The 27188-nt window shown below is 34.5% G+C and overlaps 1 protein-coding gene across 1 annotated transcript in view; it reads left to right on the forward strand.

Annotated features, from left to right (window-relative positions):
• Window positions 1-1244: 1244 nt before the first annotated feature.
• Window positions 1245-27188, forward strand: part of LOC123527633 (DBH-like monooxygenase protein 1 homolog) — a 29569-nt gene continuing 3625 nt past the window's right edge. Inside the window, exons 1-9 of the mRNA XM_053525504.1 lie at window positions 1245-1532; window positions 6128-6277; window positions 7188-7370; window positions 8267-8350; window positions 8855-9028; window positions 11273-11384; window positions 12099-12283; window positions 14326-14514; window positions 24664-24723. Coding sequence (XP_053381479.1) covers window positions 1263-1532; window positions 6128-6277; window positions 7188-7370; window positions 8267-8350; window positions 8855-9028; window positions 11273-11384; window positions 12099-12283; window positions 14326-14514; window positions 24664-24723 — 1407 coding nt within the window. The 5' untranslated portion in view covers window positions 1245-1262. The remainder of the gene's footprint in view (window positions 1533-6127; window positions 6278-7187; window positions 7371-8266; window positions 8351-8854; window positions 9029-11272; window positions 11385-12098; window positions 12284-14325; window positions 14515-24663; window positions 24724-27188) is intronic.

Raw genomic sequence — 27188 nt, forward strand, 5'->3', positions numbered from 1 at the left:
CTGAATCTCTATTTGGACGAGTTCGAGTAGTCAGACGCCGGTCTACGAAACCAAGGATCGCGAGTTACCGCCAATTAAAATATTCTTTCGGCGTAACTTAAATCGAGGCCCTGTGTAGAGCGTTTTCATACCATGTACTTAAAAGACCTGGATTTACGTCATCATGTCTATCTTGTACTATCTTCCCAAATCATAAAATTATTCATTTTTTTGTACAGAATTCGCTCATATTGATAAGCAAAAAACTTAAGCCATGTTTACATGGCGGAAGTGTTACATCTGTGTATAAAATGTGTCCGTGGAATAATTGCGTCAGAATTTAGTTCGCATGCTAAGGACTAATTTATTTTAAATTTTATTGGGCAAAAATGCAAACTATTTCTAGGGATAAGCATCTTAACGAATGTCTTTCATATTTTTGTTACTTAGATGATTGTCCTGCAATATCCAAAGTTTGAAGAAATTCTATTATTGGGAAAAAAATCGCCCATCTCTTATACAGAGAATTCTAGCGTACGCCTTAAAGTTTTGTTTTGTTAGCTAATTTAACACCATTTGAGTGTAAATAGTATGTGACTATGACAGTTTTATAGGTATCTTGAGTTAATTTATTACAATGACAGTGTACTATATTCCATGCATTTTTATCTATGTTAGAATCATATTATCAGATAACTTAAGATATGTTTACCACGTTAAAGATTTTTTGCTTGTAACTGTACGTGGTTTTGTATCCCGGTTTCGTTTGATATCGATCTATAACATGTACACAACAAGCAATTATTTTATGACAACAAATTCTTTATGCTTGTATTTCTTTGTATAAATACATGTAACATTGAATATTATGATATTTGCATTTAATGACGCTTGTCAATACAACGAAATAAAGACACAATTATTTCTAGACTAGCCACTAGACTGGTTATAAGATGTTATGTCTTTTTTTATTTTTCGTCTGATTCCATCTCAGAGAAACACAAGCCAGTCTATTTAAAGAATTGTCTTAAGAGGATATTGTCTTAAGAGGATTATCGAACGATTCGTACAGACTGGATACATTCACTAGATGCATGTTAAGATTTTAAAAATATAGCAATGATATGTCATAGTTCAGGGGCTAGTCTACGGGATGTCATAAAAATGACAAATTAACAAATCAACAAAAAGACAAGAATATGAAATAAAAACAATGATTGATGGACAGGCGAAATTATTTCAACCTTTCGGTCCACATACTCAATTGTCTTTCATAATTAACCATGTCGCTAAAACAAAACTATCTTATTATTGCCTCTCTGTTTTCTATGGTTACACATATATGCACCCAAACTTTGGATTATAAATATTACAGGGCATTGGATTATGAAGCGAACTATGTTATGGGATGGCGTTTTAATGATACTCATATAGACTTTGAGCTCACTGTCAACACTTTGGGCTATGTGGGGTTCGGAATCTCAGATGTTGGGCTTATGAACCCGGCTGACTTACTTATAGGATGGATTAGTGATGGAAACATGTACCTTGGTGTAAGTGTATACATGTAGATATTTATGTACTATGTTTAGATGTACTTAGTCATTTGTCAAAATTCGTTAGTGAAAACAGATAATGTATTAAAGGGAGATAATTTATTATATAATATTTAAATCTCTTTGAATGAATAACATTAAAAAAATAGAAATTTATTTAATTCATTATTTATACATACGTAAGCAATAAGGGAATTCTACATTTTTATAGGATATATAAAATTACATTTTGCGTACAACTACTAATATACATCGTCCACAAAATGAAAAAGAAATATACGCGTATTATGTAAATCAAGTTCTTGCTCCATTCTTTTAAGATGTATATACAGGGTATTGCATCATCTAAACATTGCGGTTTTGAACTATGATATAATCTCTATATGTACTTACAGCCTTAAATATGGGTCCGAAAGACAGAAAGGTTGCACAATTTAGTAGCATTTTCTTTCTGTATCGCGGTGATCTCTTGGTTTCCTCCGTGCCTAGCGGTTTCAAAATTAGGGTTGAACAACAGTCTTAAACCTCCAGCATTAGATAAAACAGTGACTTAACATACATAAAATCTGTAAAACAAACATATTTCTCTCTAGAATCTAAACTAGAAAGCGGACAAACCCTTTTCCGGATAACCAGCTGATGGGTAGTAGTAAAAGAACGCTTCTGAAGTACATTCAAATACAAGTTGGAGGTTCGGTAATGCTTTTGAAAAAAAAAACGTAGCCGTATCAATAGTATTCCAATGTACTCAAACAAAAAGCCTTTACTTTTGGAAGTGAATTTCAGAAGGATTCGCAACTCCTGCTTATAGTAAACCTGGATTCTTAGTTTTGAGGCTTTTTTTTTTGAGAAAAGATAAGATTTTTTGTTAAATTAGTGTATGTATTTTTACGGTTATAAATATTATTGAATTACATAACTGAGCGCCGCGCCGCTGTGCGAAAACCAACGGCAGGGCTTTGCGATCAGTATGGAACTAGATGTGCCTGCGCATCCGTGCAGTCTGATCTTGATCCATACTGTTCGCTTACCAGTTGCATACAAGCACTGAAACTGATAAACACTAACTGGATTCTTGCTCGTCGCTAAGCCCTAGCGTTGTTTTACTCATGTATAAACAGCACCGGCCCAGTACACTTGTATCTGTCATTAATATATGTCAGCAATATGGATGATGTTAAGACTTATTACAGTGTAATTGATGTTAACATAATATGCTACTTATGGCGTGCGTGTTTTTTCATGTCTTTGTAGCCAATATTGATCATTTTTAATTAGTTTTTTTCAGTTTTTCTTTAGCAACATCGGCACATTATTTGCCTTCGGCCATTAACAAACTCAAGACAAATATAGCGGAGACATAAAAAAGTACAAAAAATTACGATATATATATATATAATAGTACAGAGAATTTATACGAACTAAATCACCACCACAATATACCAGACCAATTACGGCAAAGCGCCTAGCAGTACAAATGAACACGCATATGTCACAGCAAGTCCACTAACCCAAGAAGATTAGTTTCGATGCTGCTTTATATATGAGCCCGAAATGTACTACACATTCGTACTGGTTCAACATTTGCATATATATACTCAAATCTCTGTTTTCATGTCTCATAAATCAGTAGTGACAGTTTAGTCTTTTTAACTGATTGGGACCAGAGAAGCTATATTTTCTACTAAAATGTGACTAAAATTTGAAATTTGAATACACGCAATCATTGACCACTGTAGTAAAAATGGTTTGTAGAAGCGTCGACAAGAATGATGAAATACGGGCTTACATCATAGCTCGCTCATAACTTGGTTGTTCTTTGAAGCAGCTGATGACTGAACTTTCTACTGCTTATGTACCTTCTTGTGTGTCACATGACACAGTTCGGCGGTGGAAAAAGAAATTTGAGTCTGGTGTAGAGTCCATCAAAAATGCACCGAAATCAGGTAGGCCAAAATCTGCATCTCGTAAAGAAATCGTTACCAAAATAAAGGAAATCATTGAAGGAGATGCCAGGTTTACAGTTCGTGATATTGCACGAAAGGTAGGCATATCACTATCAACGGTTCACCTTATTTTGAAGAAGCATTTGAAAGTCAGAAAGATTTCTGCTAGATGGGTGCCACATCTGTTGACTGATGAGCAAAAGAGGCAATGGGTTAAAGTGGACAAAAAGCTACTTCAAATGTTTCCAAAATATGACAAAAAGCAGTTTGCCAATGTCGTCACAGGTGATGAAACCTGGGTCCATTATTTTGAGCCCGTCAAAAAGGTTAACAATAAGATCTGGGCCACTAAACACAGCAAACGACCAATAATTGCCAAACGTTCTTTGAGTGCAAAGAAGGTTTTGTATGCAATCTTCTTCTCTGGTGAAGGAGTCGCAATAAAAGTGCCGGTGAAAAAGGGCAAAAGCATCACCGGAAAGTACTACAAAGACGTAGTACTGAAGAAACTGAAAAAGTATTATCAGAAACGACGCCCTGCCACTGGTTTTAAACATGTCCGTCTTCTACATGACAATGCCCCCGCTCATACCTCCGCAATAGTTACGGCGTTTTTGAAGAAAAGAAAAAGTAACTGTTTTGCCTCCCCCCCCCCCCCCCCCCCCCCGCCGTATTCCCCAGACCTTGCCCCATGTGATTTCTTTTTGTTTCCGAAATTGAAATCATTCCTTGCTGGACGGAAATACCAGTCCCGGCAGGCACTTGGATCTGCCATTCATCAGTACCTTATTACTGTGCCCAAATCAGCGTACCGTGACGCCTTCAAGAAGTGGATACATCGGCTGAAACTTTGCATTTCTAGCCACGGGGAGTACTTCGAGGGCATGAAATGAGCCCTTTTGGGCTAACTTGAAATTTGAAATAAGCAATTCATTTCGAACATCCCTCGTATATACTCAAATCTCTGTTTCCATGTCTCATAAATCAGTATATATAATACTAGTTGATAGAAGCGTGGGCAACTGCATATAAAAAGCTTTTTTCGTTTACATTCGATAATGCTTAAACATAGCAATAATGTTAACAAACTTGTTTACAAATATTTATTGGACAAATAATAGCGTCAAAGCGCATTTATCATTTGACAGCCGTTACTTTAAGGTATTACAGAAAAAAATGAGATGTCACGGGCGGGCATGGTATGATCTCAGCGTACGAGGTGTAAAAAAAATGTCAATAAAATTTGACATATACCAATTTATCAAACTATGTTATTTTCAACGCGTAGCTTTACGTGTAGCGCGCACTTCGGCCAACTTTTTAGGACAACGCATATAAAAGATTTCTACCCAATTTGGAGGCTTTTTACTTTAATCTATCTAGTGTCTAAAACTGAAACAACGCAAACATTTTAACCACCGTTGTAAAATGTCTGAAAATAAGCAAACTAAAAATAATAAATAAATTAATAAAACAAGCAACGTTCTGGAAAAAGAAGAGATGTAAATATTTGGCAGTGTAACCAGAAATCTTAAACAAAAGCGCTCATAATCCTTTTTAAAGGTTCTTCACTTTACTGCTTGTTATTTGATATGGTCTGTGTAATAATTATAGACATGTAGCTATTGAAATAAAAAGATTAACTTCTTACGCAGCGCATGCGCGAATCACTCATACAAAAGCATGTCATGTTTTGATCATATATAACAGCTGTATTTTATTATCAAATACATTGATTTCACCTTTGGCAAAATGTTTACATGATGATGTATGATATGCATTTATTGTCATCAATAATGATATACATGTAGCTGAATGTCACAATACATACTTGTTATAAAAATGCATTCATTTCAAAATTTCTTTGTCATTCACTGCTAATCAATGCTAAGTTAACTTGTTTGAATATAAATTTATTATTCGGGAGTCTTCATAATTGGGTGATTACGGTCGCTGACTTTAAACCACTTGCCCATCAACATTGTGGGGTCCGAAACACTGGGATGGATTTTTTTTCATGTGAGGAAGCCATCCAGCTGGTTCGTGGAAAGTCGGCGGTTCTACCTGGGTGCCCGCCTGTTCCTGAAATAATGTCCCGAGGATCACCCGGTGTCCTTACTAAGAAAAGCTGGAAAGTCACCATATGACCTGTAATTTTGTAACTTCAAACCTAACGAAAATCTCGTATTTAGATACAACGTTATAAGTAGTGGAATGTTAAATTCGTCCATCATTTTAAAGGCGCCTAACACGATTTATCCCCTGGCCACCTATATATTGATTTATGAAATCTGCAAATGTATAATATGCAGTCTGTAAATAAGTTCATACTAAATTCTATTTCAACAATATAATTTCCGGACAATTCTTGGTAGGTTATTATAGCTGTAGATATTTTATATATAGTTGTTTCACCGAAACCAAGAGTATAACTTCATCAAAACGCTGTACTTAATTTATTGATTTTACCGTTAGCAAAAAAGCGTGTGTTTTTTTTTTTTTAAATTAAAATCTTTGACAAAACCCTTGAGGCGTTTTACCTTAAAGAGAATATGTATTATTTATCTTTATCTGTAAAAATTATATCTAAAAATGGGACTATACATAGACCCTTTAAACCTGACGAATCACATTTTTTCTTTTCAGGATTACCATACGAAAAGTGACTCCCGCACGCCCTATATGGACACCAGTCAAGACTGGATAATACAAGATGGTGAGGAACAAAACGGGACGACAATTCTCAGATTCTCACGAAAACTGGTCACCTGCGATCCGGGAGATCGGCCTTTTACGGTAACTTGACACTTACTCAACGTCAAAATATGTTTGCTGGAAAAGTAAAAATTAAAAGAATGTTCCGATGAACATTTTCATGCCCGGTTAGATCAAACCGCATGTTTCATACAGCTTTGCCCATACTACACCCCCTCTCTGTCGACTAACGAAGAGCGTTATTAGGAGCGGCAACTCCAAAAGAGTTTTTTCACAGATTGTTTTCAAGCGCTTACTGTATGCGACACCAGATCCTTGAATAAAAGATTCTAACCGGATCACAATTACTTAAAAGAGAAGAATGTGCACAAAGTATATGTTTTCTCTATGCTTCTGTAGATTGTGTTTTATTTTTTGTTTTGTTTTTTCAGAGCTAAGATTTTCCCGTATTTTTATTAATATTTTGGTCTAGTGTACCTTTAAAAAGATAAGAACTGATTGCGATAATGTTCAAACGTTCGCATAGCCGACACTTATTCCAAATTGCCTAACCGTATTTTCCTTTTTTTTTCTTTTTTTTTTTTTTTTTGCATTTCTTTTTCAAATTATCTTCAACACATTTTGTTCATAAAAGATGGATTTAAAAAAGACATTATTGTTCGAACAGTCTAGATATTTATACACGTTTGCGCAAGCTGGAAATATCAACGAAGACATGCATCATCAAATTCAAAAATTATTTTTGAGAATAATAACAAAATGTTTCAAAACTGGTAAATCGTTTTCTTTCTCTTTCCTCAACATATTATCTACCATGTGTACACACCAATTTACCGTCAAATCGAGAGAAAAAACCTTTAAGTTCATTCATTCATTCATTCATTCATTCATTCATTCATTTTTCTTATTTCCAGAAAGATCGACTGCAGCTGATTTGGAGTTTTGGGGGAGATGATTCATTCATTCATTCATTCATTTTTCTCAATTCCAGAAAGATCGACTGCAGCTGATTTGGAGTTTCGGGGGAGACGATCCAGAACTGGCCAACGGTCTGGTTCCCTATCACGGTGACACCAAGCGAGGCTCCACAAATATAATTCTTCTTGAAAATGACGCAATTCCGCCAAGCTTTCCACCACCCAATACATTCTTATTACCATTGAAGAATCATGAGGTAATTTAGTGTCTAAAACAATTCTAGAATTCAGTAGAATAAGTGATAATTCTATTTTTAATTCTGTAACGTAACCACTGTTTGATCCAACTTATCCGTGTCAGGGTTTTCTTGCTTTAGTTTCAAAAGATATAAACTATACAACATTTAAATGGACTTCTAGGGTGGGTGGTAGCAGTATCTTCTTGAATTTTAAAAATATATTTTATAAAATCAGTAATATGATCGAGAATGTTTTATTTTTCGGGCAAATTCACAACTTAGAAATATTTTGAGACATTTTCAAAAGTGTTGAAAGGAAATATTGCTTTTATACTAACTTTAATATACTGATAGTTTTATATAAATTACGAATGAAGTCAAAATTGATATTTAAAAATGTATGTCAAAAGTAACATTTTTTGTATTGAAATCGCTGGAATTTACGATGGATTATACCCCGTCGTTCTCTTTTTTATGATAAATTTACGATAATTTCAAAAGTAATCACGATATTTTGAAATTTAAAAAAAAAATCCTAATACAACCATTCTTTAGTCTAAAATGCTGTATAGTATGAATTGTTTAGTCTTCTAGTTAACCTTCACCCTGCTAAATTTCTAAAATGGACTGGTCCACTGACTGATTAGCGAACAGAGCTTGCGCGGATGTGCAGGCTGATCTTGGTCTGCACTAGTCGCAAAGGCAGAATTACTTGCCGCCAGCTGGATAAAGGTTATGGAGAAATCGAGGAAAATCTTGTTACGGAAAATGTCGATCAAAGTTAAATGGCAGTAGTTGAAATATGTTTTACATGTAAATTTCTTCAATTCAACCTCCTCATCAACAATTTTATTTATTCTGGACATTACGACTTAAGATGTCTTTAACAAAATTTACAATACTTTACATTTCAGTATGTAATTCCAGCGACTGGTTCCTCCTTACAGTGTATTGTCTTTGATCTCAGCAGCCTGGTACCAGAAAGTCATATAATCAAGGTATTACTTATAGTAGAATATACCTCATGAACTGTCCGTTAATTAACTGTTTCTAAAATCAATTCTCCACTGATTTTTTAATGTTAAAAAGCTAGTAGGACAGAATAAAGTCATTAAAATATTTAAACAGATGTTGGTACAACACAAGCATAAATTTGTTTTAGCTCTCCTTGACCATTTTGGTAATTTTCCTATCTCACTTCCTGTTATGTATCATGGTGGTTAAAATTGTATAGGAAGTACTCTAGTAGGCTAAAACTTCCTAAACTTGCGGCCAGTAAAGTTGCCTTGATTCGAAAATTCATGAATTAAGTTGACGCTTTACCCATACAACACTCTGCCTCACCTGGCTTGTTTAGGGACGACAACTCCAGAAGAAATTTATCACAGATTTTCTGATATGTTGTTTAGGAGAACTCGCCGTACGCGACTCCAAATCCTTGAAAAGAAAATTTTAACTGGATCACTATCACTTTAAAACTAAATGAAGTTGACATTTTTCAGTACGAAGCGGAAATAACTCCCGGAAATGAAGCATTTGTGTATAGAATGATACTGTACAGGTGCGACCTAAAGGACCCGGACCTAAATGGTGCAAGGTTTGATTGCGAGGCAGACGCACCGAGTACCGTCAAATCCTGCAAGAATACCGTAGCCAGCTGGTCAATGGGAGCAGAGGTAACGTATTTAACGCCAATCAAAATATTTACAATGATATCTTTCCTTAAACAGTGATTTGAAACATTTAAATGTTAATCAACCATGTACATATTAATCTGTGTTAAAAGAACAAATAGCATTATCGAATAATCATTTCTATTCATTATAGAATAGGTTAAGAAATGTAGTTGCATTTGTTTAAAATCATATCTCATTAAGATTCGATTTTATACCAAAATAATGTGTGATCAAGTGTTGTAATGCAATAATTAGGTGCTCAGCGTCAAAGTGTAACAAGTTATTTTACCAAAAGATTTATCTACGATAGCCAGTGGTAACTCAGAGAATGCACAAAATATCATTTTAAGTTTTATTTCGGTTCTGTCGAGGCAAAACACTAGATCCCTTCGAGAATCAGAGTTTCAACTGAATATTTTGCAGTCACAAGGAGTTGTCTATTGTCGACCTTTACATACAAAAAAAAAAAGATATTTTGATTTTTGTGCGTTTCTGTGCTAGCGCAACATAGTAAAATCCTGTTTGTTTGTTTGTTTTGGGTTTAACGCCGTTTTTCAACAGTATTTCAGTCATTAACGGCGGGCATGCCGTTAACCTGACCAGAGTTCCTGGATTCTGTACCAGTACAAACCTGTTCTCCGCAAAAAACGGCCAACTTCCCCACATGAATCAGAGGTGGAGGACGAATGATTTCAGAATGATTTCAGACACAATGTCTTTTATCAAATCGTCACGGAGAACATACGCCTCACCCGGGGATCGAACTCACGATCCCGCAATCCGCAGTCCAACGCTCTCTCAATTGGGCTAAGTGGGCGGGCTTGTAAAGCCTGTAGTACCGAGAATATGTAAAACTAATAATAAAACAAATAACCGATGGGTTTTTATTAGTTGGCATCTAAATGACCTCGACACAATTTCTTCACTTTTAAACATGATAATCCTTAACACCTACACTAAAATGAATTACAAGCCACTCCACTCTGTTTTACGACTGTTCTAGTTCACAGGTCCTTTCGTTTCTGCTAGTAACAATTATGAAATTTTAGTAGATCTTACACTTGACATTTGTTTACACCTTAATAAAAGTGAAATGGAATCTGGTTGACTTTCAGACCTTTGGCAAAAGGAAATGTTAGAATGGTATATGTAATTACAGTTATAATTAATGTATTATCACGACCTTTCCTTTATTCACAAACTAATGTTACATGATATGAAATTTCAGCAGATATTTCTATTACCATTTTGATACATTAATATAGGCGGAGAAACCTATAGGTTAAATTTCAGATATCTGATCGAAGAAAATATTAGAATATGATATTCGCTTTTCATTTAACTATTTGTCCTTGTCAGTTCACAACTTCATTAAAGCTATCCCCGAAGTTCGATGTACTGGTGTCTGTCTTATCGGTAAAGTCTTGAAAGGTCATTTACTTCATCATATGTATTGATAATACTACAGCCTCTTGGTCCTCTTGAAAAAATAAAACTAAATTTTCCTTCTGTTTTTTTTTACAAATAACGATCTATCTAAGGTTACAAGTTTCCAAATACTTTCGTGAATAAGTGACAGCATAATGATTGTCGAATATAATTATTACTAGAAAAGGCAAGTGTAGTTTAAATATCACTGTAAACACATTTTTTTTCTGGCTTTAAGACCCAAAGTTTTATCGCAGCAAACATATTTGTATATTTTAAAGGGGATCGCCTCCAGTTTCGATATCATTTCAGTTCGAAATAAGTCGTTTACAATACATGTTTCTAAATTTGTGTAAATTTCCAACGTGCCTTTAAAGTAATATCTAGAAGATTTTGGCAAAATTCGCAATTATTTTGTTTGTGTTAGAAGATTTGTTAAGCGTTTTCGCAATGTTCTTAATTTTGCTAATATTTCCGAACAGCGTTACACAAAATTTAAAAATCCGTGAGTATTAACGTAGAAGATCGGAAAACTCTATTGATAGCGTACATACCGTATCGTATTTCGGAATTTCTCGCCTGGCTCGTTCTAGCTGAATAAACGGCCGAAGATTACCGAAGTCGAATATGGAGATAGCGTTACCGTACGGAAACTGCAAATCGCCATTAGGTGTTGCGAAATAAATTTGTCACGAAAATTAACAATCTACAGTATTATTATATAAATCTGGAGTTATATCCCTTTAAATTGTTTTCTTTATGGATCTTTACTCTTTATGATATTTTTATAAAATGAATTCAACTTCAATGTTTCAGAGCTTTCACTTCCCCGATAACGTAGGTATACATATGGGCGGAGCTAACGAGCCGTCAACGTACGTTCTGGAAATCCATTATTCAAAGTACCAAGAGCCAATGGCGCCTGACGGTATGTTGTTATATCTACTAAATTCTTGCTTATCATTCATAATATTGAATAGGTCCTGCAGTAGCATGTGTAAGAAATCGTGGCGTATGTTCGACTCTTTTTTTCAGGGCCTAAGATAAAAAATATATACACTCGAGACGCAGAAACGTGGGAAAGAGATCAGAAAAACAAGACGCCTCCTTTATGCTTCCGAAACATTAACTTATTTACACGTTTCATCACTATTTGTTTTTCCTTGTCAGCCCGGATTTCGTGTTTTCTCTTAAATATGAAACACTATAATAAATGCAGAGTTTTACCGGAACCGGAAGTAATATGTGGGATTCATTTTTGAAATTGAAGCCATTGTTTGTGCAATATTATATCATTGCTGCATCTAAAATATGATTTTAATGACAGCTTTAACATTTATTGTTATGACGTCTCTTAGAGCATTTCCGTAATGTAAATACGCATTTAATGGTTGGTTTAGAATAACTCTTATGTTGTTTACTTCTTCCACGATATTTCATTCAGCAACAAACAGTGCGACGTGTGCTTCGAATCGTTTTATATTGCCCGGTTTTTCTAAATTTTCCTTCCGTTTCATGGACAAAAGCAGTATTATTGAAAGACATTAGAACTTCATTATTAAAACATGCAAGTAAATGGATGCCTGGAATCAGTTTTTTAATCGGGTAACTATTTTAATAAGGCGTAATAATTTAACTTCAGGTACTCCCATAGTAATTCCGGACAGTTCCGGACTTCAGATTACCTACACAACGTCTCCGATAGTAAATAAGGCCGGTATGTTAGAGATTGGAAAGGTGATCAGTCCTGGATGGCAGCAGATTATACCAGAAAAGGAAGAAGCGTTCACATCAACGTCCGTCTGTTCGCCGAGATGTATGAACTGGGTAAGAATTACTTATATGTTAATGTTTTATGGTCTTGTAACTTTTCCAGGACAGTTTGTGTTGGAATTGCTACAAAAAGTTGTCTGACTGGTGGTCATTTACTGATACATTTATATCACTGCCATTTAGCTATTTGGATGAAGTTGCGAAAGAGTGGTTGTTTTCAGAATCTTTGAATACGATTCGTTTTGGGAGTGTGTTGGGTGGCTGGCTGGGGGAGCGTGAGGTGCGGCGTGGAGTATATTGTTAAGTAGTCATTTATTGTATATTAAGCCTGCCGACTTTTATTATCATGAACCCACTATTCATGGTTAATCGAAGTCGTGACAAATCAGCATAATGCCTAAACGTCCTGGCAGGTCAGCACAATTCGTAAACGCCGTGTTAAATCAGCATGGTTCGTCAAAGCCGGAACAAAATAGTACAATTCGTAAACGCCGTGTTAGATCAGCACAATTCGACAAAGCCAGGACAAATCACAATTCGACAAATCAGCACAATTCGTAAACGTCATGATGTTAAATCAGCACAATGCGACAAAGCCACAACAAATCAGCAGATTTCTTAAACGCTGTGTTAGATCAGCACAATATTCAACAAAGCCATGAGAAATCAGCATAATTCTTAAACGCCGTGTTAGATCAGCACAATATTCAACAAATCCATGAGAAATCAGCATAATTCTTAAACGCCGTGTTAGATCAGCACAATATTCAACAAATCCATGAGAAATCAGCATAATTCTTAAACGCTGTGTAAGATCAGCACAATATTCAACAAATCCATGAGAAATCAGCATAATTCTTAAACGCCGTGTTAGATCAGCACAATATTCAACAAATCCATGAGAAATCAGCATAATTCTTAAACGCCGTGTTAGATCAGTACAATATTCAACAAAGCCATGAGAAATCAGCATAATTCTTAAACGCCTTGTTAGATCAGCACAATATTCAACAAATCCATGAGAAATCAGCATAATTCTTAAACGCCGTGTTAGATCAGCACAATATTCAACAAATCCATGAGAAATCAGCATAATTCTTAAACGCCGTGTTAGATCAGCACAATATTCAACAAATCCATGAGAAATTAAACGCCGTGTTAGATCAGTACAATATTCAACAAAGCCATGAGAAATCAGCATAATTCTTAAACGCCGTGTTAGATCAGTACACTGTTTATGGTATGATTCGACAGAGCCGCGACAAAGCACAATTCGTAAACAACGTGTTAGATCAGTACAATTCGTTAAAGCCGCGACAAAATCACGCCGTGTTAGATCAGCACATGTATACATTACTTTAAAAAGCTGACCAGCCTTAGACTCCTTAGTACATATCTGCATTCTTTCAATTAGATCTATGCAGACATTTTTATTTTATTTCATTTTTTTTTATTTTTTAATTTTTTTTTGAATGCCACCACCACCACTAGTGGAATCGGGAAAATGTTCAAGGAAATTAATTGGGAAAAATTGAAAATTATTATAATTTTTATAAAGTTTTGTTTGTGTGCGTAATATTTACACATGTGGGATAATGACATTTTAATAACTGTTGTTTACATAACCAAAGTAAACATACAAAGTAGTAAAAATATTGTAAAACCAACAAAAACCATAAAAGCTAACAATCATTTTGGAATTTTAAGTTCAGCACTAGGGAAAAACATATTTTTAGCTTTAGGACTGCCTCCTTTTACCGGAGGTAGATTCATAAGCCCAGCGATAGAACCTTTAAAACAGTTATGATAATTTCATCCGTGAGTATGAACCCTTCAATAAAAATTAAATATAGTGCTATTTATTACATTACGTTAGGATGAGTTGTTGTCTTGTGATAATTAACTAAGACAACAACCAACTTACTAAATGTGCTGTCGCCAGTATAAACTATCCGAACAATTGTAAAAAGCTGAAAAGGTGAAGGAGAAACAAGCACCAAAGCTAACATTTTTAGAGCATTTATCATTATTTCTTTGAAATCTTCTATTTAAGATAAATGTGCACTTCTCTTCAGACACTTTTTTCATGTTTTCAGGGGTTTTCAACTGACAAGACGCCAGTAAACGCTATAGCTGTCATGTTGAAAGGAAATGACGTAGCATCTGAAATAAAACTACGTCATTTCCGGGGAAATGATGAGTTACCATGGATTACGGTGGACCAAAAATTTTCTAACTTTTACCAGGCAGCAAGGTTGCTTACTACTCCAGTGACAATAGAATCGGTAAGAGTTATCCTTAGTTCGTAAAAGGTAAAGTTTTCTATATGTATGCCTTTCATATAGCCCAATCATCTCCCCTGGCCACAATTTTAATATAGACGGGTCATTCCACATATAGGCTGCTACAGTTAAGACAATGTTTTCTCACAATGTTATATTAATAATCAGTTTAATGATAGAACACCTTCGAAATATATACTGAATAAAACATTTAATCTTTTTTTTTTTCAAATTTGTTAGAGCTATAAGACATTTTGTTTAATCTAGATCTAGTGTAGTCTCTACGCTTAGATCAACAGTAATATTTATGACATTACAAAATTTCAATAAAATTAAGCTATGTCACCATATAAATTGTTCCTCAAGAGGATTTAGATACAAAAAAAACGTTGTACAGTCAACACCGAATAAGGACTACTGCTGTAAAACCTATATTTAAAATACACTGGTTTCTCTTCCCGTGTAAATTTACCTATATTGAGAGTCCATTTACCATCCAAGATCAGGGCCCAGTTGTTCGAAATTTGCTAACAATCGACTGAATTTTGGGGCTATATTTTGACAATTTAGAAGACTTAGTAAAACAAATATGAGTTAAGGATTTTGAATGCTTTAAAAATGTCTTTACAATTAAATAAAAAATCAGACTGTTATTTCTAACCAAGACCAATATTTTGAAATAAAAAGTTATCCGGCGTTTAGTTTAACAGCCGGCTCAGGCTTCGAAAAGCAGGACCCAGTTTTTTCCAAAGGTGGGTTTCGCAGACAAGTTTGGATGTACTATCAATTTTTACTAAAATAACTATCAAGCAATTCAAAGCTGATTTATAAAATTAAAAAATTCAGCACACTGTATCGCTGTTCTGCCGGCCATATATCTATATCATTTTTTGCAAAGTTTGTGTTAAAGAGTAGGGCAGATTCTCGAACTCAAGTATAGGCACTCTTAACTTGTCTCCCACCCGCCCCCAGACCGACTCAGTTTCATACGAGAGTGTAGAATAACTGATATAATAATATTATTAAATGTGTTATTATGGTCATTAATATTAACCTTTGTCAAGGTCCTTTGTAACAAAAGGTAATCGTATTTCTATGAAATATTCCCATTTACCCGCCTAAACTTTTATCATTTCACATGTTTGGGTGTGTGAGGTATTTATTACCGTTTTCATTCTCGCAACTTTGGTAAATTACAAAACTGATACCTGTCCATTCTATCACAAAACGTGAAGAAATGAAACGCAGACCAGAAAGATGTCGTAAAATGTTCTTCTTTATCAAGTACCAACTTTATGGTAACAGTTTCTAGAAAAGAATGTTACCCGGACAATATATAAAGCTGAAACCAGATCAAAATATTAAAGTATGATTTTATTCGAAGCGAAGTTCTTTTGAATTGAAGTCAAGTTTCCGGTCCCGTGGCAAACGTTTTTTTTATCCTAATCTAAAATTATTTGGATTTCAGCTACCAGGGAACTAGAATAATTTCTGTCTGTAGGAGGAGCTGTCATGATTACCTTAAGTGTTTGTAGAGTGTTTTTGTCATACATGTAATACAGAACTTGTGCGTAGAACCCCATTACATTACATTACATTACATTACATTATAAAAATAATATATTATGTTATACCAGGTTTATACAGTGCCCTTTTATAATGCTACAGTGTAATCTGAACAGAGGGACAGAGCACGAGAATGCCACCAGAACAGAGCAAGTGAAATACATTAGATAAGACCTGTCCCTCTAACTTAGCCTAGCACTTGGCGAATAGAAAATCTGGTTCTTTTTTACGTACCCGGTGTATAGCACCGACACACACGTCTTTCCGTGGAAGAACTAGGATTCAACACTTAACATAGGAGACACTCAAGAACATTTCAGAAAATTCGAGATCTTGGAGCGGGGTTCGCACCCTGGACCTCTGGATTGAGAGTCAAACATGTTACCACGCCACCAGGCCACCCGAGATATTGAGGAAATATTCTGTTTTAAGCCTATTGTAGGTGGGGGGGGGGGGAGTTAGGGAATGCACATTTCTTTACCTGTCATCAAAATCAGATCATACGTTAGCTTATCTTGCTTGATTGCACTTTATGCTTTCAAAGGAGTCTTCTAGTGTCATCATGACGGAATGGAAGCTGCAAAAATTGCCCCTTACTTAAATACTTTGGGATCATGGAGTCCATTCAAAATTAATTAAAGTTTTTTGTTCTTTTTTTTAATTTTCTTCTCTTTTTTTTTTTACAAAATCGGGATTTTGTGTTGGATTATACCGCAACAGGACCTTGTTTTGCAGGCGAAGCTCGCCTATGAAATATTTTGCAGGGAACAGAGATTAGGTACTTAGACAATCCGTATTTTTTTCATTCCCGAGAGTTTGAGTAAGATTGTACTGTAAGGGGATCCTATTGATAGTACAGTGTGTTTGTTTGACAATACGCAAGGTTTCCAGTTGTTCCGGCCGCCGCCGCCGTCAAAAACCATAAAAAAAGAAAACGGAAAACAATTTATAGCTGGTATTAATAGTGGCAGCGTGTTCGCACTTTTTAGGCGACAAACGTATCTTCCAGAAATAAATAAATGTGGGTGCTGTGAAAGTGGCCCGTGATACAAACGTACTGACATAAATTTTGCAAGGTATCATAACATTTCAAAAATTAGCAGTACTGTTGCACCTGCTTTAGCGGCCGCCTGTTTTAGGCAACCACTTGCCTTAAGCCCACAGTCAGCGAACTTCACAAACTCATTTCTTTTTAAATTTCAGTCTACCTCAAGTGGCCAGATTATGTCAGTGCCAGCTGGCTGCTTAATATATAGTTAACATTTCTTACAAAACTGACAAGTATTTGGGCTCCTCGGGAAGTATTTGACAAATTAATGCACGCTCGTTTCATTGAACATTTAATGAAACATTCTTGTGGCCTTGCCAATGGTGTATTTTTCTTTTACGTTCTCTTCGCGAAGAGGCGACTCCATTCACATGTTTGTGAGTGTGCGTACACCACTAAAGGTGTTCGCCCAAATAACTAAGATCAAATTCCTGTGGGTTTATGCACTAAACACGTATTTTCCTATTTGAAATGTGATAAAATTGCTTCTTTCCGGCGGCTTAGCTAATGTTTCTAATTGGAATTTGATCATTTGAACATGAATGTTATTGAAATGACAACCTTAGTCATCATGTCTCGATGTCCTTGATTATTTTTTTTCGAGGATATTTGATCAAGCGCGATACTTAATATCTTACCGGGTTGCACAGATATATATATATATATATATATATATATAAAAGTTCGTCACGGTGTATTTAGCCTTGACTGCACTTTCAAATATAGACTATTCCTGGTTATGGGGATTCTTAGCTATGTTCGTAAATGTATAATTATGTTATGAATATATTGTATAATTATTAAAAATGCACAGAATTCGAACCCTTTTTATTTAGACCCGAAATATGAAAGCTCTGCCTACTGCTCTGTCCAGTCATTTATTCAACTTCTTCCTACTGATTTGATATATACGACGGTAAATGGCAAGGTCAGATCGAATATTTGACTACCCATTCAACATAGAACTCTTCTAAAGGTAAACTTCAGAGGTCAGTGACGAACTAAAACTACGTGCTTTAAATTTCACCGGACCGGAAAAATAACCAAATTTTAAGTATCTAGGTATATAGGCTGAATTAACGTTCCAAGCTTTTAAAGTTTGAATTAGTTTTAGGTTTTCATGGTACTCAAATCGTCCATCCCTTGTCACTTTTACTTACCAAATAATCGTTATTGCTAAATGGATACAAAGTAAAGACAACTGCGTAAGATATTTTTCCAATTAGAAGGATATTTTTGTCATAGTTGTTTCCCTTGAAAAAAAATGCGTAGAGAAGGGCCTCGTTTTACAAATGTTTTCTGCTTAAGAGCATTTACAGAATTTTTATCGCTAGTTTCTTTCCGAAAAACCGCGAGCGACTTGAAAGGGAAAAAACTCCGGCTATACAAAGTAAAGACAACTACTGAATATTTTTCGAATCAGATTTTTTTCAAGTTGCTTCCCTTGTAAAAAACTATGCATATCGTGTTAGTAAAATAATAACAGAATTTGGTCTTTGCACCATTTATCTAGACTTCATATTTGAACAGAAATTAATAAAGAACATGCAAGCCAACACTCGATTCGAGATTCATTATCCATGGAAGTAAAACATTCAGTTCAATTTTACTTTAAGGTATCAGTCTCGTAATAGAGTACCTCCTTTTGGAATTCCTACCATAAACCTACTTTGACTGCAATTTTCAGGGGGTCGTAGGTTCAAGCCCCACTGGGGCCAATTTTTTTCCCTTATTTTCATTTTTTTCCAGTAAGTTTTTACTTCTTTCAAGGCTTATTATTAATTTATTGTACAAAAGTGGAAAATTTTCATTTAATAAGCGATTTCTATCTGTTCAAAGTGAATTTACCTCTGAAACAGAAGGGGTAGAGTTAGACATCTGACTTACATGCGGTTAAAGTTCTCTATTTTGCATTCACTCTTCAGATTACATATTGTGGAATAATTGTAGGTAGGTTTTACTTCTGCCCCGAGGTTATTTTTGAATGAAGTGAGCAAAATTCAAAACAGACCTTAATTTTTCAATGTTGGAGTTAGAATTCTGTCTCATTAAATCCGCTTACTTAAGGAACCCTAGAAAAAATTAAATTGACAGTTTCATTTTATGTTTTATAATTGTTTACCAATAGTTTGATGTTCCTTTTATCAAAACTAATGGTAAAATGAATTCTCTGCGAACGTTTTGGATAGCGGCCATCACTTTGAAATTTGTCTCTACTTGGGCTTGAGGAAATATCATGAATTATACAAAATTTACAACAAAAAAACGGCACGGTAAAAGTTGTTTAAAAAATGCAACACAGTGCGAAACATGGTCAACTTTAAGAATATACCAAGCAAATGCCATTCTTTAAACTTTACTATTAGGGGTCCAATATCTTAACTTTTGTACTAATTTATTTCTTTTGGTTAAAATGTTGATTCTATTTTGCAGTGCAATAAAATCTGGAAATTGATACAAAAACCACAATTCTATTAGATAATAGTGCTCGAATCGAGTGTTGGCTTACGAAGTGGTAAATCATAAACTGGCTTTGAATCTCTTGTCTTTGGCCGCTGTAGGAGACACCGCATGGAATGACGAAATTTTCGTGCGAGGAAACTATCCACCTGGCTTATGGAAGGTCGATGGTTCTACACAGATACCCGCCCATGCCTATAGTAATGTTCAGGTGCTCCTGGGTGCTTCCCTCACCGTTACCATATGATTCAAGCAGCGTCTGTGTTTTCTTAATACTAGAAATTCGTGGAAATATTGCTTAATATCCAGCTTTATTTCATTCACATGTTTATCTGTGTGATTTCCCATCCATCAACAGGTCATATTAGAGATCGGGTCAGTTTTCACGAAAAAAAAAGTGCAAATCTATTAGGCCTATCTTCTTACGATGGGTTACAATTAAGTTTCGCAATGATACACTTGTCTAATAATGGACTGTAACCAAAGTTTCATTATTTGTCTAATTCACTGTATGCTGTCACGTGACTTGGTGTACGGCGAGAAAAAGTTAAGATGGCGGATGTGGATATTGAAGAAGGGTAGGCTCCTTGTTTGTTCATTGATTTCTCTGTTAATATATCCTTTAGGGGAGAATGTTTTATCGTATTACACAGCACTGACATTTGTCTTTCATCGGTTGTATATCATTACCTCAGACGACGTCTCGATTTTCTAGACTTTGCCCTTGAATGCAACAAAAACAACGGAAAATAAATCTAAGCGAGGAGAGACTCGGTTTTTTTAATTTTCCATCACTTTCTTGTGCGATTTCTGCCAGTTTATGAAGTAGACATAGACTATGTACATTGACAAAATGTGTGTATCAGCCAGTTCCCAAAAAGCCGCACATTTCTTAAAAAAATACTTGTTTTAAAATTTGCCAAGTGGACGGTCAGAAGACCGAGGTTATTCTGTCGGTGTACGGAAAGACGACGGCCAAAAGTGTACTGTAGGAAGACAAAAATTCAAAGATTTTGCTACGAAATGGTGTACGGAAAGAAGACAAAATCCTGACACGATCATTTATTGATTATATTTCGACATTAGTGCTGCCAATTTTCAATGTTTTTTCAAAACAATAGAATTTTAAAGATTAATGAAAAACTATGTTTCTGTATTTAGCTCATTTGACTCAGAATCGTCTTGGATGATAAGTATATTGGCATATAATCTGATAGATCTATTCTTACATACGTTTTCTTTAGACGATTTTAATTTGTTGGGAAGGAAAGTACAGAGGGATTCTAACCTTGTAGTGTTCTTTTTTACCTGAACATTTGAGCTCACTTATGTCATACTTATGTGAATCCTTCGTGCAAATACAATTTTTTTTTAATATTTAACACGATTTTAAAGTATGGCATGCTGCTATTTTAGAAGAAACTTTGGAGTCGCCATTTGAGAAGTTATTTATGATCGACATTTAAAATGTATTTTGACGTATCGGCTTAGACAAGATCAGGTGTTGATTTTCAATAAGATCATTTACTGAAATATGCTAAATACTGATAATAGTATGTTGAAGTTCAGATGAACACCTTTCCATAGGTATATTTAACACCTTGTAGGTACTATCATTAATGTTTAAGGATGTAGGAGCACATTTTTTTCTAACGTTAAGAATCTTTTCATACTCTGTGAGCTTGACGAATATTAGTTTCTAAGACAAACAAGGGAAGAAAAAACACAAGTCACCGATGGTGGTACCTTATAAAACATGTAATATCCCATTTAATGCTATAGGGATTTCATGTCTTACAGGTTGATAGGAATACAATGTGATGTCAGCATTTTATAAGCATAAATGTCACTAACACATCTCTTTCATTTTTACATGTTGACATAATTACCCCACCCACTTTATTTTCAATGGAAAATGTATTTAGATCTACAGAAAATTTCTGTTTTCAAAATATTTTGCAGCTTTAATGACACACAAAAATGCTTCAAAACGGAAAGAAAAAGGTTGGGATCACCGTGTATCTAAGAGATTTATGAAGAAAAAACTGTTAAAAACTGGTGAATTTTGATATTATTTTGTTCTTTTTGTTTTAATCTATATTTTCTAGATAAAATAAAGTGCTATCTTGAAAACTTTTATTTCAGTTATAGCCTATTGTTATATGTATCAGTCAGGAAAATATCAAAACCAAACCTGATCTACTTTCGTAGATATTTGAAATTACCTACCTCTACCCCATTGTAAATCTTATGTCAATTTTAAGCAAATGCCAGCCAAAAATAAGGGTGATTTTTTTTTTACAAAAAGTAGAATCTATTTTGTTAAATGGTACATTATTAGTCAAATTTTAATTATTTAGCGTTAATTTTTGGCAAAACTTTTGTTAAAATTCAATGCTCGAAGAAACATTTTTCAAAATGGCGGATATGAAAAAAAAAACGCTCGTACATCCTTAAGAAAATCAACATAGACATGATAGAGATCAAAAGGTGGCTTTTTAACGCCTTTTGATGCAAAATGAAATTCAGTATTTCTTAATAGAGAAAATACACTTACAACAATAAAAATTATAAAGTATTGATTTAGTAGGTATGACACTAAAGAGTAAAGAGCTCCAAACTCTTTTGGAAATCAAGTTTGGCTACTTAATGTAAAGTTGTAACGGAAAATGTGAGTATATATGCGTTATTTTGTTTTTAATGTTATTAGGTGTATGCTCTGACTGCAAAAACAGAAACCTTATTCATGCAATACCTTAAACACTTTTGTGTTACGGTTTATGTTATCTGTGCTTATAGCTGTTTTGGCAATTTTAGATTTAGTGATGTTTTCTGTGAACATTTTGACCAGTACGTATTTACTCTAAATTCGGCCTTTATTATGACAATGTTTCTGGAAGAACTATTCACAAAATTGGCGGAAATACTCCGAGTCCGTGATTCGAACCATAACACAGCTTGTGTTAGGCTGATTTATGACTGGACTCTTATTTACTTAAAATATGACAGAATCACAATCAAATTGATAACAAATTGCAATGCAGGCATCTGTTTTTGACATACAGTGATAAATCGAAAGAAAATTGTAGCTTGTATATTCATTTGTTCAAGTTAGCTCACATGATCAGGTAAAACACAATACTGTTATCTCTCCATACTTTGCTTCCCAAAAAATTAAGGTCCCCCAAAGCAAGTGCATGAAAGAATATGCAGATTATATGCAGATATTAAACATCATTCAAATGAGCTAAAAACATAAACAAGTTCATTCTAATTTTTCAATAATCTTTAAAATTCTGTACGGTTTAGAGAGACTGGAGAATTCTTTGGAAACACATTGAAAATTGGCAGCACTAATGTCGAAAAATAGACCACATTAATCCTTCTAAGTTCCCGGGTAAGGCAGCTGGTGATCGTGTCAGGATTTTGTCTTCTTTCCGTACATCATTTCGTAGCAAAATATTTGATTTTTCGTCTTCTTACCGTACACTTTTGGCCGTCGTCTTACTGTACACCGACAGAATAACCTCGGCCTTCCCACCGTACACTTGGCAAATTTTAAAACGAATATTTTTTTAGGAAATATGCGGTTTTCAGTGAACTGGCTGATACACGCGTTTTGTCTATGTACATAGCCTATGTGTACTTCATAATTTGGCAGAAATCGTGGATGAAAGGGATGGAAAATTCGAAAAACCGAGTCTCTCCTCGCTTAAATTTATTTTCCGTTGTTTTTGTTGCATTCAGGAGCAAAGTCTAGAAATTTAAGCTGTTGTCGGAGGTAATGGTATACAACCGATGAAAGACAAATGTCAGTGCCGTGTTATACGACAAAACATTCTCCCTTAAAGGAAATATTAACAGAGAAATCAATGAACAAACAAGGAGCCTACCTTTCCCCAATATCCATGTCCGCCATCTTGCATTTTTCTCGCCGTACACCAGGTCATGTGACAGCATACAGTGTAATTATTGTTCTACGTTCGCCACTTTTTAGAGAACCTTCAACACCTCCAAATTAAACACTCTTTCACATGTTTATGTGTGTGTTTTTTTCTCTTTTTTTGTATAAAGGTCTAACTAATGTTACTAATAAATATTCGACAGTGTTTCAATCTATAACGTGGTGAAATTAATGGCTTCTGATAGCATGCATATACGTCATGGTATCATGTTAAATACGTCATGATCATGGCCCTGAAATAAGACCAAGGCTAGAGAATCAGAATATAGAACAAGGCTGAAAAGATCGTACTTCTATAGAAAACATACGATTTTACTGACACTTTCGTACACAACGTAAATAAAACTCTCACAAAAGTAATTCTGTTTCACGATTCAATTGTCATAGCGGATTTGGTTGGTAATGCAATTTTCAAATGGGACATGGTTATACTTAGTCCCAATCCGTGACTTTAGTTACCTCCCCTGACGGTAATATCGTTCATGGGTTGAATCTTTATTGGTATCGAATTTGACCTAAAATTAACTTGCGATACATTTTTTGAAAAAAAAAATCCTCTTAATTAAAGCGGCCAGTCATCATGACGTCATCGCTATTTCTATATATTGTCTGCGAATTGCATAAAGCTTTACATTGTCGGTTTAGTTCTTGTACACTTACCAGGAGTTTAGACCCGGTGCTTTGACCGCGTCTAAAATTCCGATCTGCATCTGATATTATATAAATGTTCTTTATTTCTCTTTAGTATTTAATATTGAATCTTACATTACTTTATTGAATTAATCATATAGATCTTTAACATAATTAGGCCTAAAAATGGTCTGTTTCCGGTATCCCGATTTACCCTAAAAATTTGCCGCGACCCTAAATGTTTTATGGCGTTGGAAAAATAATCGATATTTTCGCTACTTTTCATACTTTTCAAGGGAAGTTGCTCTTTCTTCATTGTAAAAAACAAAACAAAATAATGTTTCCTATCCTATTTTGGGGGCATGTTACCGGGAACAAACAATATGTTAGGCCTTGTTAAGCGGTGGTGGTTGCTGATAATAATTGATATCCTACTCATAAATAAGATAATCTAATATTTAATATTTCATATTTTTAATTCCAGTCGGACACGCTTATGGTAGAATGCACGTTCAACACTTCTTCGAGATCTGCGAAAACAAAGGTAGGCTGAGTTAAGGTAGTTTTTCACATTTGATGAACCGTAAGTAATATTAGCGTCACGTCATTTATCCAGAAAACGTAGAAAAAAGCCTGGATTCGGAGTACGGCAATGAAAATCATTTTTAAATTATTGATTTTAATAATGGTAACATGTGATTAAATTTACAACACCAACGTAACTGTATATATCTTTCTAAAGTTAAAATGTCTTAGAATCAGCTCGAGATAGGCGGATCTCTTCTATCATTTGCAAATATCTTGAAAACAAGAACACGGACCTACACATTTTATTTCACCATATTATAGGTCATATGTTTATTTACTGTAAGGAGTTTCATTCAATTCTACATTGTAGAAAAAGATACATCCGCGAAAATGTTATCAAAATTATGACTTTCCTATCGGAACTTCCATTATGAAAACATTTTGTTAAGTCAATATTTTTCAAATCGGTCTAGCAAAAAAAGCGAACACACGACCCTACAACCCTACCTTTTTCATTTGCCTAATTCTAAGTAAATTCTCGAGTTTTAAAAGAGGGTGTAATCGAAATCTACAATGAAAAAAGACATTGCTCCGAGGGTGCAGCACTACCTTAATCTGTATGTTTTACCAAGGGAGATAATCAAGAACAGATTCAGTAGAAGCCGGGTGTGTAGAATGGGTCATGCATTGGTCTCGTATCTGACAGAACATTGGGCGTTTAAAGTTTGGGAAGGACATGGGGTCGAACAAGCCACCACTAGTTTCGTAGTCGATTGTCTTACAATTGGACTACACCCCTCTCCTGGTCGACCTATCCCTCTCATATATAGTGAGAATAGGGTAAATAGATAAAATTGTCAATATTTAAAGATATTTTAAAACTTCAAAAATATTTTCCTACCACCCTAGGTGTCATGTAGAAAGATGTATAGCTTATAATCTTGCAAAATACATATGCAATTCACAAGAAACACTAACGGATTAGATTCAAACAGTAGGTTAAGTCTTCTGGATTGAAAACAAAAACAGAAGCCATAAATTAAGTACAAAGAGTTTAAGAATGAAAAAAAAACCCTCCTCTAATTTCATTTATTTTGTAAATTGTTATCTCGGGATATACATTTTTTTAGCTTTTGCTAAAATTTTAATTAGAAAAAAAAAGTTATGAAATTAGCATTTTAAAAATAAATGCATGAATCCCATTAAAATAACACTTAAAAATTTGAAAGGATTATTTTTGTTGATGATGACAAAAAAAAAACCCAGAAGATTATATTTTTAAATAACAGGTGTGTAATCAAGCAGCCACTTGAACAAAATTATAATTTAGATGTAGAGGGATTCAGAGTTTTTTTGTTTTTTTTTTCAAAAACTCTACACGTTTCATCGCTTATTTTCTGACCTTTTCACAGCATAGCAACAGGGCCGGGCGTTGTGAGAATTTTTCTGATTTAGCGAAAAAGTGAAAATAGTATTTTAAATTATGAACCCTTTATTGGCGATAGTACGACAATATTCATTTTCTATAAAAAGAGATTTCCGGTTCGATGAAAAGGGTAGAGAATTAGTTATTTTTATAATTTAATTTAAATATTATTTGATATGTTTGAAGTGGTTTTATTTTAAGTAAATGTAAATAATTTCTAACGTATGATGTTATTAATACTGAGATATTTTACGACAATGACGACAATGTGATAATCTTCATTGGAAGAGTACTGTTCAGTCCGTTGAATCTATCAAATTTGTCATTAATTAATTACTATAAGATTCTTTTACTGGTTGTAGGTGCAGATGGGAATATCCGGCCTCGAGGGTAACTGTTTAGGCGGTAACGAGGCTCCCTGCCGAGTTACCGCCTAAACAGTTACCCTCGAGGCCGGATTTTCCCATCTGCACCTACAACCAGTGAAAGAATCTTATATTCTTATTGTTTAAAAAAATAATCTACAATTAATGTAATGTATCAGTTACATAAACTGAGTCTCTGATTGTAAGCCAAGAGCGCATTATCCGCCAAAAAAGCTATTCAAAGAATAGTTTTTTTCTGTAATTATGTGCACTGGCTCTATCATTTTACTCCCACAAAATTAAATTATTTCCCTTTAAAGATATATAAGACCCAAAGTCATATCTGAAAATATACACGATTACTTCATATTTTCAGTGTAAACATAAAATTAAAATGTGTGTGTGTTTGTTTTCAATTTAAAATTGTACACACCTAATACATGTATAGCTAAAAACTTCGGCGCTGGAAGTTCCTTTTACAAATTATATACATTTAATTGTGAATGTAGCTCCGCATATATACTCAGTTCCAAAAGAAAGTGTGCACTTTTTAAGTTTAAATATTTCAAAAAAATTCCCCGACGTTTTAGTTTCATTTTTTCATACTCTAACTCTCAGGTATAACTCAAAATCTAAAATGCACACCAATTTGTTTACGAACTGATTTAAATTTTGGTACCAAACATTATA

This window comes from Mercenaria mercenaria, chromosome 15, assembly GCF_021730395.1.
Source record: "Mercenaria mercenaria strain notata chromosome 15, MADL_Memer_1, whole genome shotgun sequence".
Taxonomy (NCBI): Eukaryota; Metazoa; Mollusca; class Bivalvia; order Venerida; family Veneridae; genus Mercenaria; species Mercenaria mercenaria.